The following is a 14,311-nucleotide window of genomic DNA, read 5'->3' on the forward strand; positions in this document are numbered from 1 at the left end:
GTCGAGTACTAATGTAAACAAAGTCACGCACGTGACACGTAGCGCACCTGGTCGCGAGTCTATAAATTACGCGCCGATAGCTACGTTCGGGTCTCCCGGGATCTTCTCGCCCGAGGAGTTCTGAGTGACCCCTGTGACTGGCAGTCATCCAGGAACTCACAGAACCATAGTTACACATAACTTCCGTTGTCGCTCTCAGCCGCGGCCGAAGCCATGTTTGTTCACACACAGGTGAAAACAAGCGGGGCACTAATATATTACTATGACTCACTCGTCACTCTGATTGGTTAAGGGTCAAACAAAGGCGTGTCATTCGCCTGAGGTAAGTTCCCTTTTCATTCAGAGGCAGAAATTCAAAAGCAGAGCTGTGAATCGTGATAAAAAGGTCTTTCAAAAATGACAGACCGTCAGATGTGTAGAACGTAAAACGGTCTAAAATCGTCATATCGCCCAGCCCTACGTGCAAACTTCACTGCTGCTTTCACTAGTCTGGAGTGGGTCAAAAACATGACATTCAAGCTATTGCATATTTTGTGTCTTTTTGCATATTCATAGTGTTTTCTCCCTTTGCTGAAATATCTACATTGCAAGTATTGCAAGTTGCCCTGTTGTCACCCTTTCTCGTAAACTATAACCAAACTTTCGAGCCTTTGTGCCACTTAGATGCCATCTTTGCTGCTGAGTAAATGTGTTACTAATTGATAAAACACCCCAGGGTGCTTTACAAAATGCGTAAGCTACGCAACATTGCTTGTGAAAGCTACCCAAGCTGCACGATGATGTCATTTGTGCCGACTGGAATTTAAAAGGGAACTGTTTGCAAACATTGCAAACAGTTCCTAGGAATTGAAACAGTGGGAACCGGTTTGCAACAAAGAACTGGTTTTAGATTCCCACCCCTGGTTGAGACCGACTCTCAGCTACCACCACGTGACATTTTTACTCGGTTTCTGAAGAAATGAAGCCATTTTTGGTGTTTTCTCAACTCGGTTGTCAGTGGTGGCCATCTTCAGTGAAGTTGACACCCAAAAAAATTAGCTGTAGATGAACATCCATTGGTCAATTTCTGAGAGTTTTATTAAAATGTTCATAGTTTGCTAACAAGCACACAGACAGATAGGCTATGACATTAAGGTCTGCCTTTTGGCAACCTGCAACATTTAATCACAAAACACCTAAAGCAAGTTCATTGGTCCAAGTTTTTTTTTAACAGTTTGACAAAAAAATATATTCATGTTCTGGTAACAAAACATAGTCATAAAATCTGTTTTATAGGACAAGAAAGTAAAATCACCAATCAATTTTTCTACGAAGAAAAAAGTTTTAGGTTTCCAAAAAGTGTAGTAGAAGGAATCACCGATCGTCTGGGAAAAGGTGCTGGGTCAAAAAGTGGAATAAACAAAATGAGAATCCACACACTTCAATCTGCGATGTAGGAGGAGAGACTTTCATCAGGAATTGTGCACAATTCCTGATTGTCTCTGACCGAAAACTTGACCAATAAACTCCTACGTCGCAGATTGAAGTGTGAGGTTTCCAAGAAGTGAAAATAAGTTACTTGAAAAGTGCTTTCATTGACTTTAACTCATTCACTGCCAGCCGTTTCCTGATCAGAAAAGTCCTTTGCTGCCAGCGTTATTCAACGTTTTTACTGTTTTTTTAAAGAGTCACAGAACGTTGTGCTCTATGATGATGTCAACGCCAAAACTACCAAAACAAAGAGGAGACTCACCTCTTACATCAGGAAGAATCCGTTTGTTTCGAGCGTTATCCGATCTTTCATAATCCGTTGTGAAATTGTGATCGGCAGAAGCTTTTCCGGTTTGCGCCTCACTTTTTTTACAGCAGCGGCCCAAAACGATCTCCTAACACGTGGATTTTCTGCTTCCTGATCACGTGACGTGTGACGTACGCGGATGAAGATCGGCTTTAGAGCTGAGATATTTGTTCACACGGTACGGGGGCTCGTTCTGATGCCCACACAGTAAAAAAATACAAATGACGACTTTACTCGTCATTGGCAGTGAACAGTTGGATTTAATGTGATGACTTTTGTTGTCAATGGCAGTGTAGCGTCGTGAATGTCCTGTTTATGACCTGCTGTGTCTGTTCAAGCAGAGACATAAAGTCTCTGACAGCCTAATCTTCATGAGATAGTGGCCAAGGTCTCTCATGCACTCTGCTCATCCGAACTGCTTTACCAAGCGAACACGAGAACTATTCTGATAAATACATAATCAACAACTTTGTTAATTACCAATAATAATGTGAGCCCAATGTTCAATCAATCTGTGAAATGACAATGTTTATTACTTGACTTTATAATCCTGTGATCAGTAGTATTTTACTTGATATTACAATCTTGGATATTTGCACTAGACACTAAAGACACGTAATGTTAAGTCACACGACACATTTCCTTTTGTCTCACCCAATCAGAACCTTCGTTTCTGACGCGAGGCGTGGTTATCTGTGGTGTTTGTATAAACCCTCTTTGGCATGTCCAATTCTGATTCGCCAGTAAACAAAATATGACAATTATAAAAACTATCCCACGCCACCTTTTCTTGAGTTCAAGCGTTCTAGAGAAGTCTCAGACAGGCCGTCCGGACTTCCTCTTCAGCCATAAAGAACCTCAGACAAGCTGGATAAAATCTGTTGCAAGTTACACCTGACCGCAACGGTTCCTTCAGAATAAAAGCTGAACCTCACGACCCCTTCAGGGTCTCGGAGATGCCAGTGATAACCTGTCGTGACCTGGAAGCATTCCAAGACTAGTTTGGTCAGCACCGCTGCTTTTCTACCGGCTTCGGTACCAAAGAGGGTCCACGAGGACCTCGGTCGGCATTCTGGATCTGAACGGAGGTTTCCCCTGGGTACGTAGACCGACAAATGGCGTTTCACGTGTGTTATAAATCTCCTACTAAAGTTTAGAGCGAAACATTCACTCCCACTCAGAACTAACTGCTTCTCCGGATCCGCTGGTTCTGATAATAACATTCCACACACACACACACCATCATATCACGTCTCATTCCACCTTAGTCCATCAGTACACAGAGTGTTAAAGTTAGTCTTGTTTAAATTGTGTAGAAATAAATTTCTTAACTATTTAAAACCTGACTCTCTCTCTTTCCTTGGAGTTAATACGACGTGTTTACACTGGCACACACTGGTTTAAACCAGCTTTTATAAGACGTCACACTTGTTATTTTTAAGGAACTATTCAGACACCACTCTGCTTGACACCAGTTGCGTCCACAATGATTAGGAAACATTGCTTCTCCTCATACAACTTGAGCACTGGTATTGTTGATTATGTTCAGGTTAAAAGAAGAAGCATGTTGTGTTTGTTTTCTTGATGAGACATAGCAGCTCAAACAAAGTCCTGCTGAACTCTTTAGAAAAAAAATTATTCTCGACTTCAAAGTGAGCTTTGTTCTCTCCGCAATGACAGTAATGACATCTGTAAGACCTGTTATCTCTCACATAGACTCTTCTTTTTGCAATCTGACAATGCCCCTGGTGCAAACACTTAACCCCTGTAACCGCACTTAACTCCACCATTATTACTGTGCTGCCTTTGGATAGCGTTCCCCCTCTGACCTCCTACTGCTTCAAGTTGCCCCGGATTTATGCTGTGCGGTTATTTTAAGGATTTTTTTTTAAGGGTAGCATCCGGTTTCAAGTTAAACAGTAATTGACTCTCCCCCTCATGTTAGCTTGAAGGCTTTGATCTTTCCTGGTCTCCAGTTTAAACTGTTCCCTCTGAATTGCTGTGAACACGTAGCAACTAGCTTTGCTTTTATCAGCACCCGTCTAACAACACTTTGAAGCCACATTCGGCTAACACTGAACCCCCCCCCCCCCCCCCAATAAAACAGCAAATGAGGATGAAAACCTGCATGCGGACTACAGCATGTATTCTGCTCATTTATGTGCACTTTTGGAGTTTGTGGTAGTTTTTTTTTAACAAATTCTATGAGGTGAATTGGCTACAAGTGTATTATTTAATTAGTTTTTGTATTTACATCTTGCTTAGTCTTCTTTAAATCTATTCCCCCTATATATTTCAATAATTAGCCAAAGTAATGGGCTGTACTTGCTCACTGGGAGTTTGAAATTACGTCCCAGTGACTCGACTCCCTTGTAATTAGTCAAATTTTGCATGATGATGCTTATCTTAACAAGAGAAGAAATGGAGATACTTTGAAATGTTTTTTATGACTGGGGCCAAGTAATTGGTGTCGGGCTTATCAAACAAAAATCGGCTACACTTGACCGCTCAAGGGAGCCAGAACCAAAGGCCTCCATCAAGACAATTGCAAGAAGTGACCTCAAACAGACTTGGCCAGTGTGAGCTGTGCTTTTATCTCCAGCTTGTCACACCAAACTAATTCCTACGAGTCTGTGTGAGTAGTTGGACTGTAAGCAGCCCTTTTAAATCCTTTCTCTTATCGTAAAAAAATGATAAAATATATAGAAATGACAGCTTTCAAGGTCGAAATGGGCGAAGGACCTGACTTTGAAATCCAACGCTGATAAATTGCCAGGTATTTGACTGTGCAAGGCATACAGGATTATATTGATTTTCCTTCCTCCGTGTGTGTATATGTTTACGTGAGTGAGTGTGATAGCAAAAAAACCGGGGGGCAAGAGAATGCAATATTGTGTTTCATTTAAAAATCCATAGGATATCTCATTATAGCCTCATGATTTTCTTTAGCAGCAGGTTTAGCGGGGAAGGGGTGGAGCTGGTGGGAGGTAAGATGAATGTGCTTCCCTGTCTCAGATGACTATCGTTCATTGAGAAAGGGGAAACTGGGCTCGGTGTGTGGACTACTTCCTGACCATGTGTGCCCACTGCTCGCTGAGTTTCCAAGCCTTATCAGATAAAACACCACAAAACACAACTTCTGAAGGATCTGCGTCAAATGCTGGCATTTTTATTTACACGGCCTTGTTGGATTTTAAAATGACCACTTACAATTTTGGGTTTTATGTAATTGGTCAGTTTTTTGTGAGTTAAGGGCTCTTATTTTCTTTTACTAGGAATTCTTTTGCGCTTCCATTTAAAGCGTTAAAAACAACAGACTGTCATCTGCAGCCACAGAGGGAGTTGTAGTGGTCTGTTCAGAGCTAGAAAAGGTTAACCTTATTCTTAAATCTTGACATGAAGTGATGGTTTTAACCTTTAAACTGACTGCTCTGTGGGTTTCCTGCTAACTGTAAAAACGGTATCTTGGTATTTTGCTTCCTAATTATTCACTATGAGGCAGGTTTTTTACATATTTGCCTCACCATCAGTAGAGCAGCCTTCCTGTGTTGCCGTCATGTCAGCGGGCCAATCTTTAATCTTGGCCCCTTGGGGAGATGGATAAGGAGGGGGACTTGTGAGTCTCAATCAGTGCCGGTTAATTATCACAACCACATGTGGTGAGAAAGGGTTCCTTGTCTTCATTGGCTGTCCTACCATGTTTCTGTCATTGTATACTTATTCTCTTGTTTAGACGTTTACTGTTTCATGGGGTTCTTGGTTTGATGGCTAGAGGGCTTTGTGATAACTTCAAATAGTTTATGTCAAAAAACAAACTTTTTTCTGCACAATTAATGTTTTAAAACATTTTTAAAAACTGTTTCATTTGCAACAAGTTTAAAGTGCTGCAGCTGTAAAATTGCTCATGTCTTAATGATAATTTGAGTCTACAGTCATTACATGCACAGATATGACAAAGAAATGTTAAAGAGACTGTGTGTATTTTCCCTAGTGAAAGCAGTATTTTTGTGTTTGAGTTAGCCCTGTTTCACACTGCCAACAAGACAGCCCTTTATACCCAATGGCCAGTAGACCCTTGCAGGATTTAACAGCAGGAACTCACAACCAAAAAGATTGTAAAATAGATAAAAGCACAAAGCTACATAATTAACGGCAGTCAGAGCCACAACTGCTGGAGCATGTGACCACTAGCATGCACACTATGTGCTCTGGTCCATATGTGCACTGGTCAGTTGATGTGCTTCGAGACCACGAACACAGTGTTCTGGTTCTTAGATGCATTTAATTATAACTGTTATTTAACCAGGAAAGGCTCGATTATACATGCCTAAGCAAAAGAACAAAGGCCATTTTAAGCAGATACAGAAAAGCAGTACAAGCAAACACACTTACTGCTAAATTTTAAATGTTTAATACCAGATATATTCTACAGATTTGGGCTGATCTCTTCCTCCAAACCCTCACCTGTAGTCTTGACCTAAAGAGCAAGATTGTGAATAAAAGTGGCTGGAGGGGGGGGGGGTGGGGGGGGTGGGGGGGGGGGGTCCCAATGGCCAGGCTCAACCTTAGAGATGAGGTGGAGCTCAGACATCATCTCAAGACTACCTTTGCTCCTCCATGTTGATAGCAGTCAGGTGAGGTAGTTTAGGCATTTGGTTAGAATCCCTCCTGGACGCCTCCTGGGGGAGGTGTTTCAGGCTTTTCCTGCAAGACCCCCTGGGTCATCCCAGGATATGCTGGAGGGCTGGTGTGAGAACACTTTGGAGTCTCACAGGAGGAACAGGTGGAGGTGGACGAGGAGAGCATGTGCTTCCCTGCTAGAGCAGGTGCTGGTGAAATCATCCCGTGATTGTGTTAGTGAAGGTTTAGATTTCGTTTTTGTTTTTGGGGTGAATTTCTGTGGGAAAGGTTTAGGTGTATACACCTTTACACAATGTGAGTTTTTTGTTATGTACATAGAAAGTTATGGTGGTTTTCAGCGGATATTAAGCTAGCTATCTGTGGCATTCTTACTAAAAGCCACTGCAAATGTATTGAATAAAAGAGTCACCCATCCTTCAGTGCAAAACTGACAGCAGTTTAAATGTGTGTTCATAAAAACTGCTTTCATTTTTTTGATTTTAATGATGATTTAAGAACCTGTTTTCGGTCTGACGTGTGATTTTATAGCCACGCTTTCACAGGTTTCTGTTGAGCCCAACCTGGTGTTTCTGCAGTGACCCAGCTCTAGCTGTCGTTGTCACCGACTCTCTGGAGTCGAGCAGTGGCAGCAAACACACAAGATGACATGGAGCCGTGAGGTGAAAAAATTGGATACTCTCCTCTTTTCTTCTGCCAGTTGATCTGGTGCCAGCATTCACTGGGGTGCCCATCCACTTTGTCCATCCCTTCATGACTTGACTTCAGCCTGTCATCTTGACTCCTGCTGTGGGAAATGTTGGGAATACCAGAGTCAGTGGGTCGTGTTTCGGATCAAAGTCGGATCTATCGTGGCCGCTTCACCTCTGACAAATACTAGATCAGGTCAAAATATGTTGTAGTCTTAGTTTAGTTCTGCCACGTATCATCTTAAGAATTTAATACAAATTTTATGTTTTTTATGCATGCCACAGTGGCTATTTTGTTATAATAAAAGATGCTTAACTGAAACCAAATGCTCCTAATCAACTGCTCTATTTTATCCAAGTCTCCACTTCTTCTGCTAAACTCAAAGACCCACACTTCATTCATGGATGAGAGCTCTGGGACTAAACCCAGTGATTTTATTTAATTATTTTTTTATTAAACTTGGGAAAACATTTACACTTTGATTAGAAGAGCTCATTTTGATGGATAAACACCCAGTCCTCCCAGCATTTTCGGCATTCTTTCATGCGTTCTGCTGAAGACACCTAGTCCTTCTGTGCTTGGATTATTATTTCCCTCCGATGCCTCTTGGTGACAGATGGGCTCTGGAAAGGAGTTCGGGGCGATTGGAAGATGAAAGATTCAGCAGAAAATAAGACACAGAACAGAGGTGTAAAGATGAAGGAGGAGAGGGGGACGAGGTGTGGGAGGGAGACCGAGACGAGCATTTCCATTAGTGTCATTAAAGGAACTCTGACGCTGAGGTTGGAAGGACAAACAGACGGAAATAGGAAAAAGGCTGGAGCTCAGCAAATGAAGTGCTATGGTTTATTACAAAGTGGCTTCCCACCGCCCCTCTTCTTAGCTGTGCAAAAGGAATCCATTGATCTTGATGTGTTATTAATGATTTTTACGGTGAACTCATTTCTGTCTGAAAGATGTACAACTTAAAAGGTGCTGCGATGTGATATAAACCAGGAATGCAAAGCATCAAATATAAAAAATGCATTCCAGTGAAGCAAAACACTTTTCTTTTTTTTTTTACAACTTTTACTGAGTTTGCTTAGTTTTTCTTGAGCTTCAGAAGCCACAGAAGGCCCTCTGTTGCTGAAAATGTGACTGGACGTGAAAGTGGCCTGCTCTGTCTCAAGAGCAGCTCAATAAGAAGGATAGTCAATACGGCCACTCTCAGACAGCAGGCCGATGAGGGAGGAGGCTTCCCGCTGAGCCGGGGGTAGAACGGGCGAAAACAGGGGCTCTTTGTGCAGAGAGCAGACCCTCATCCGCTCCTCTGCAATCATACTCAACGCTAAGAGGCTGAATGTGTGATCTTCACAAATTGTAAACTGTATCCAAGCTGTTGCAGAACAAAACAAAAATGGATCCTTAGTATAGATTACACGCCTCAAAAACGAGTTTACCAGCTGGGTCTTGGCAGCTTCGCCTCAGGTATTCTCCAGCTTTCCAAACCACCAAGCAAAGAGATCCCACTTCCTGCAGTCTAAACACATAAATTTATCCAACCATGACAGGAGGCGCTATAATATTGGAAAAGGTGCTTTTAGAAAATTATAGTTCAAGATGGGAAATCCACCAATCAGCCTCTCATCTCGGCGTGAGGGAGAACCTCGGAGAAGGAGTGCAAGGCAGCGTATCGGGCACCACCTCTAGCTGGACTCCCAAACCTTTTATGACCACAGGGAAAAGTGGATTTGGAACATAGGTAACAGCCCGTACTTATCAAGCCGACAACCTCATTTTCTTGCGCCTTGCTCTCTGCTCCCCCGTTCTCACTGGCTGCCCTGGTGTGGAGGTTCATATTTTTCAGGCACAACTGGGCAGCAGTAACGCTGAATAGATTAGACCTCCAACACTGGAATGTGGTTTCAGGCTCCCAGCTTTCACCCCTAACTCTGGCTGTGTTGTTCCAGGCTGCTAATAAATACTGCTAATAAAAAGGAATATGCTTCTGTATTCAGCTTATAGAAAAAATGGCTGGCATCTCTTTGACAAGTGAGAATCCCACCTCTTAAGTTCACCTGTGCTTTTCATTATTCCCTGCATCAACACCTTTTGGTTAGATTATTCCTGCTCTTAGATGTACGGGAACATGAACCCCACCGAGTTGTCAGCGAGTACTTCATCAGTGGAATGGAGCTCGTTCTGTAGGCGTTCATTAGAAAGATTTTCTTTTCTGAGCCTACATTCCTTAACGTCGTCAGTATTGGAAAGTAAACTTTTTCCTGACTTTGAGATAAAAGTTGAACCCCGTCTTTTAGTCTGTGACACTGATGTTGTCAGTCAAAGGCTGCAGAAAGACACTGCTGCCTCCTGCTGAGATCCTGGTCTAATCTGGCTCATTTTAACCCGCCTGCTCCTCTTCCTCAGTCTGTAACGGTGCGACAGCTCAAGCTAGTTAACCTTTCAATTTTAACTGTAAACATGTTTTTCTACCTTCATTTACTTCCCTCGATGAAAAGGCTTTTGGTTTCAGTTCACAAATGTGGAATGGTGTTTGGAGTCAGTCGTCATTTCCTGAGGGACTCAGGTGAAATGTGGTATTTAGCTTTTTTTTTAAACACTTGATTGTCTAAAAACATTCCTAGGTCATTTAAGAGGAACTACATCAACACGGAGTCATTTCTGCTTCCTTAAACTTTTTTTCCCCACCAGACGTCTCTTTTCATAAAAATATTTGTTCAGTTGGTGAATAGTATGTTAACTATTGATTACACTGTCATACCCTCCCATGCTCGGGCATCTGGACTTTGGCCAGTACTCCCAGTTTTGAGTTCCTATCTGCTGGTGTTAGCCTGCAGCTTCTGTTTGGTGGTATTGATAACTTTTTTGTGGGAAATGGTTACACGAGGTAGTTGTGAACAGATGCTGTTATCCTCCCTCGCTTGTCTGTTATTGCCCTGATCTTGTGACAGCGGATGTTGTGTATGCAACTTGAAGCATATGTGTTGCCATTTATTTCTTCAGAAGCAGAGCTGAAGCTTAGCAGTCCCCTACTGTTTCTGTAATGAGGATAAAAAGCTGCTAAAGACAGCTGTTTTGCCTCTGATAGGATGCTGCAGGAAATGTAGGTCCGTTCCATCTTCTCATGTCATAAAGAGTGCCTTTTTTAAATTTATTTTTTTGTTACTGGAAAAGATTCAAACGTGGCCGGGAAGCTCTGTCCATCGAACAAACCCGGATCTCCAGCACAGTAAAGCAGAGATTATTACCCTTCCTTTGGTCCCTCTGGTCTGATTCTCCCTATAGTTCCTCTAGAGCAAGGCTACTCAGTCCTGGTCCTGTAAATCCACCGCCCTGCATATTTTAAACACACCCGATTCATTGCTCAAGTTAGTTAGAAGCCATTGATTCACACCAGGTGTGGTGTTGCAGGTAAACATAGAAAACCTGCAGGTAGTGGCCTTCAAGGATTAGAAGTGAACACCCCTGCTCCAGTCGTTCTCCATCTGTTAAGTTCTCCAACAGTAAAATGTATTTTCAGCCCAGTATGCACAAAACTCCACTTCTCCTGGATTCATTGATTTACTGGAATCAGCTGCTAACCCCATGATTTAAAGCCACTCGCCTACTGCTGAGTTGAGTTTCTCCTGCACTGTTTCAGGATTTAACTTCTGCATTCACATCTCCAGCAACAACAAATCTAACAAAGTTCTGTAAGTTCATCTTTGACGTTAAAAGGCACTTTGTCAGCTGTAGGCGTAACTGCGTTTTTGAGCCCAGTGCCCAAAAGGCTGGTGGTGATGATTTTGCTTGTGGGTGGTAGTGTGTGTTTGTTTTGTCTGCCTTGTTGGAAAAATGGGTCGTAAACAACTGTCAAAGTATTCAGTGAGTGAATGTTTACTTTTGTAGTCTACTCAGTTCTAGATGGCCATCACACCTGAAGAACATTAGCAAACAGAAACAAGGTAGAAAGTCGTTCAGTTTCACAGATATTGTAGAATTTTGTGTTTGTATCTGGAAGTCATTCACAACACAAAAGTGCTAAACCACCTTGTGACGTTTAACGATATTGTGTGAGCTTGTGCTTAACTTTTTAGGTTAGGGTTAGGGTCAGTGCCAATTAAACCCATATTTTGAATACATTTGCAGTTATCTATAGTAGGAATGAATGCCTTGTAAGTTGTACTCTGGGGGAGAAAGCTCTGGTACGCCTGTTTCAGGAAGTAGAAGTGAGCCGTATCAGAGTTGAGCTTCAGACGACAGGATTTGGAGTCTTACTTCCTGAAATTTGGACATCTCGCCTCTGATTGGATAACAGCAACCCGACTACCACTGACTGTTTGCTTTGCAATGTTGATGTTTTATCTCCACAAATAACACAAGCCTGGAGGAGTTCTGCTGTGTGGTGGAGTTGCTAATGCTAATGATTAGCTTCTACTATTGGTGACGTTCTCTGCTATTTTCTGGACGCTAAACCAACAACAGCCTTCCCCGTTGTGAGTCAAGATGGGTGAGTCCATGAATGTAAAGTGACAGTGTGACATAGATCTGTGATTCTTTTCAAATCCCAGAGTTTCACCGTCTATTTTCTATCAGAAGCTAATGCAGCAGATAGGTGTAGGAGACTATTTTCATGTTCAGCCTGCATGAAAAACTCAGATTGACCGATTATAATCAGAATAATGATAAGAAAATGTTTTTTTCAGTAAAGTTGACCTTTAAACCTGTGGTGGTTGATCAGTATTTCTTCAAGCAATGTTAGGACTTTGATTTTTCGGAGCGCTAACAGCCGTGTTTTAATCTCTCAGTTCATTCTCCATTGAGACCCCAGAAGGACACTCGAGTCAGGTATTCTCCATTCATTTATTAGTGAGACAACTGCACCAGCTTATCTGGAATGCCATGCTGTCCTTTCTCAGTGGCCTAGTGGTAGAGTGTCCGTCCTGAGACTGGGAGATCAGGGGTTCGATTCCTGGTCGGGTCATACCAAAGACTTTGAAAAAATGGGACCCAATGCCTCTCTGCTTGACACTCAGCATTAAGGGGTTGGATTGGGGGGTTAAACCACCAAATAGTTCCCGAGCGCGGCTGTGTCTGCAGCTCACCGCCCCCCCAGGGGATGGGTCAAATGCGGAGAACAAATTTCGCACACACACCTGTGTGTGTGACAACTAATGGGACTTTAACTTTAACTCCTACATATATTCACTAATGTGAAAGTGGAAAAATTCTATTTAATTCAGCCACTTTATGCTGTAATTATTTGTGCTTTTGAGAGAACAAAGTGCATTGAGGACAAGCAGCCTCATCGTCACTGTAAAGGACCATGCATCACATAGCTTCTCTCTCTGGATCCAACACTAGGAACATGAGGTAGAGAAATTACCTCCTAGTAGTTAAATAGCTGAACAATTGGCATAGCATCTCTCTTTCACGCTCCGTGTTCTCTCTCTTTCTCGTCTCCTTCTCCCCTGGAGACATGACATTTCCTTAGCCAAGTGCAGGCATATTTTTAACTGCATTTAACACCCAGCCACTTATTTCACTATATGCTTTGCATTATTTAAATATCTTCATAACCCCTTAATTTTTTTCCAGCTCTACACCATCCCTGCAGAACTGATAATTGGTGTTATTTATCTAAACAATACCACTCTGTGACTTTTAGAGCTGTGAAAGCTTGAATAATGAATGAATACAAATGCAAATCAACGGCACTTTCTCTGACTTTGGAATGGCCCGTGTTAGCACAATGTTTGAGCTGGAGGCCAGGAAACCCGCGTTTCAGAGCGTTTACTCCTTCGCCGTGCTTAAAATAAAGCAAGACGTGATTCCAACTTGCCAGGGAGGCTAGACGAGGCTAAATTTGTCAGTTCTTCTTGCCACATTCCACTGAGGTCTGTGGTTTCATAATAAAATGACCTGGAGGCTCTGTGATTGGCTCACTGGCTTAAAGATGCACTGAACAAAAAGATGATTTATTTATTTGTTTGTTTTTTTGCTTAGGGAGTATTCATTGAGTGCTCTGGGCACTTGGAGTCCTGAAATGTTGTTTTATTTTCAGTGAGTTCTGAAATGTGCTGCATGAGTTGATGACGTCTTAGGGGATGTGATTTTCAGTCAGTTGGAGTCCATTTTTTAGATCTTTCCTGAGTGAAACAAACATTTGAAGGTATTCCTATTGTTTTATTTATGCTTTTACACACACACACACACACACACACACACACACACACACACACACACACACACACACACACACACACACACACACACACACACACACACATACATAGGCATGTAACTGTGTTTAGAGTAAAGTTGTCATCTGACTCATAACATATCTTTCTCCTGGTGGAAAAAGGGACATTAGGTTTGGTGACAGTATTGAGGCATTTATTGATCATCCCTCACTGCTGCCCTTCTAAGACGTTAAAAAGGTTCATGTGGCGACGCCAGCCTTCTGTTCACACCTTTCCTCTACCTCTTTCTGCCCTTCAGTGCCGCACCCCTTCAGCCCTTTCTGGTTCACGGTGGAGCCCCAGGACACGCTGGCCATCCGGGGGAACTCGGCGCTGCTCAACTGCTCGGCACACAGCGACACGGCCACGCCGGCGCGCATCGAGTGGAAAAAGGACGGCACATTCATGAGCCTGGTCTCAGATGAGCGGCGAAACATCCTCCCAGATGGTTCGCTGTTCTTCACCCACGTGATCCACTCAAAGCACAACAAGCCAGATGAGGGCACCTATCAGTGCGTCGCCACGATCGACACCCTGGGATCCATTTCCAGCCGCACAGCACGCCTCTCTGTAGCCGGTAAGGAACACCAGCCTCAGAAAGCTTCTTCACAGACTCATACACTCGCATACAAAATAACCACGTACAAAACTGTGCTTTGGTTGTTTTTCTTATTGTGCTTCTTTCTTCCTAAACCATTCAACCGACTGCATTTCCTAAATGGATAAGTGCTTGTCAGGAGGTCTGTTTTTTTCATTACTTCTCCAAGACTGTGACCTTGTTCAGCTTGGGGGAACAGCAAGTGACGTGGGATTATTAGGTGTTTTGAGTCAAGTCATGCCCTGAAATTCAATTTGGTGCTGGAGGAGCCCCAGAATGCATTTAGTGTGAGCTTCCCACTCAGCCGTGGACTGCCAGGTTTTAAGATGCCCGAGAGAGGCCTCTTGTTGACAATGGGGTTGTATGTTAGAAGCCTCTCAGACACTG

General features: G+C 42.8%; 1 protein-coding gene across 10 annotated transcripts in view; it reads left to right on the plus strand.

The window, feature by feature from the left end:
• The window catches only part of neo1a (neogenin 1a), a 230,457-nt gene that overhangs the window by 67,592 nt on the left and 148,554 nt on the right, over positions 1–14,311 (plus strand). For all 10 annotated transcript variants that reach the window (XM_015953635.3, XM_015953639.3, XM_015953642.3 and 7 more), the window contains exon 2: positions 13,586–13,903. In XM_015953635.3, the coding sequence (XP_015809121.3) occupies positions 13,586–13,903 (318 nt within the window). The remainder of the gene's footprint in view (positions 1–13,585; positions 13,904–14,311) is intronic.

The sequence above is a fragment of the Nothobranchius furzeri genome, chromosome 9 (assembly GCF_043380555.1).
Source record: "Nothobranchius furzeri strain GRZ-AD chromosome 9, NfurGRZ-RIMD1, whole genome shotgun sequence".
In the NCBI taxonomy this organism is placed as follows: Eukaryota; Metazoa; Chordata; class Actinopteri; order Cyprinodontiformes; family Nothobranchiidae; genus Nothobranchius; species Nothobranchius furzeri.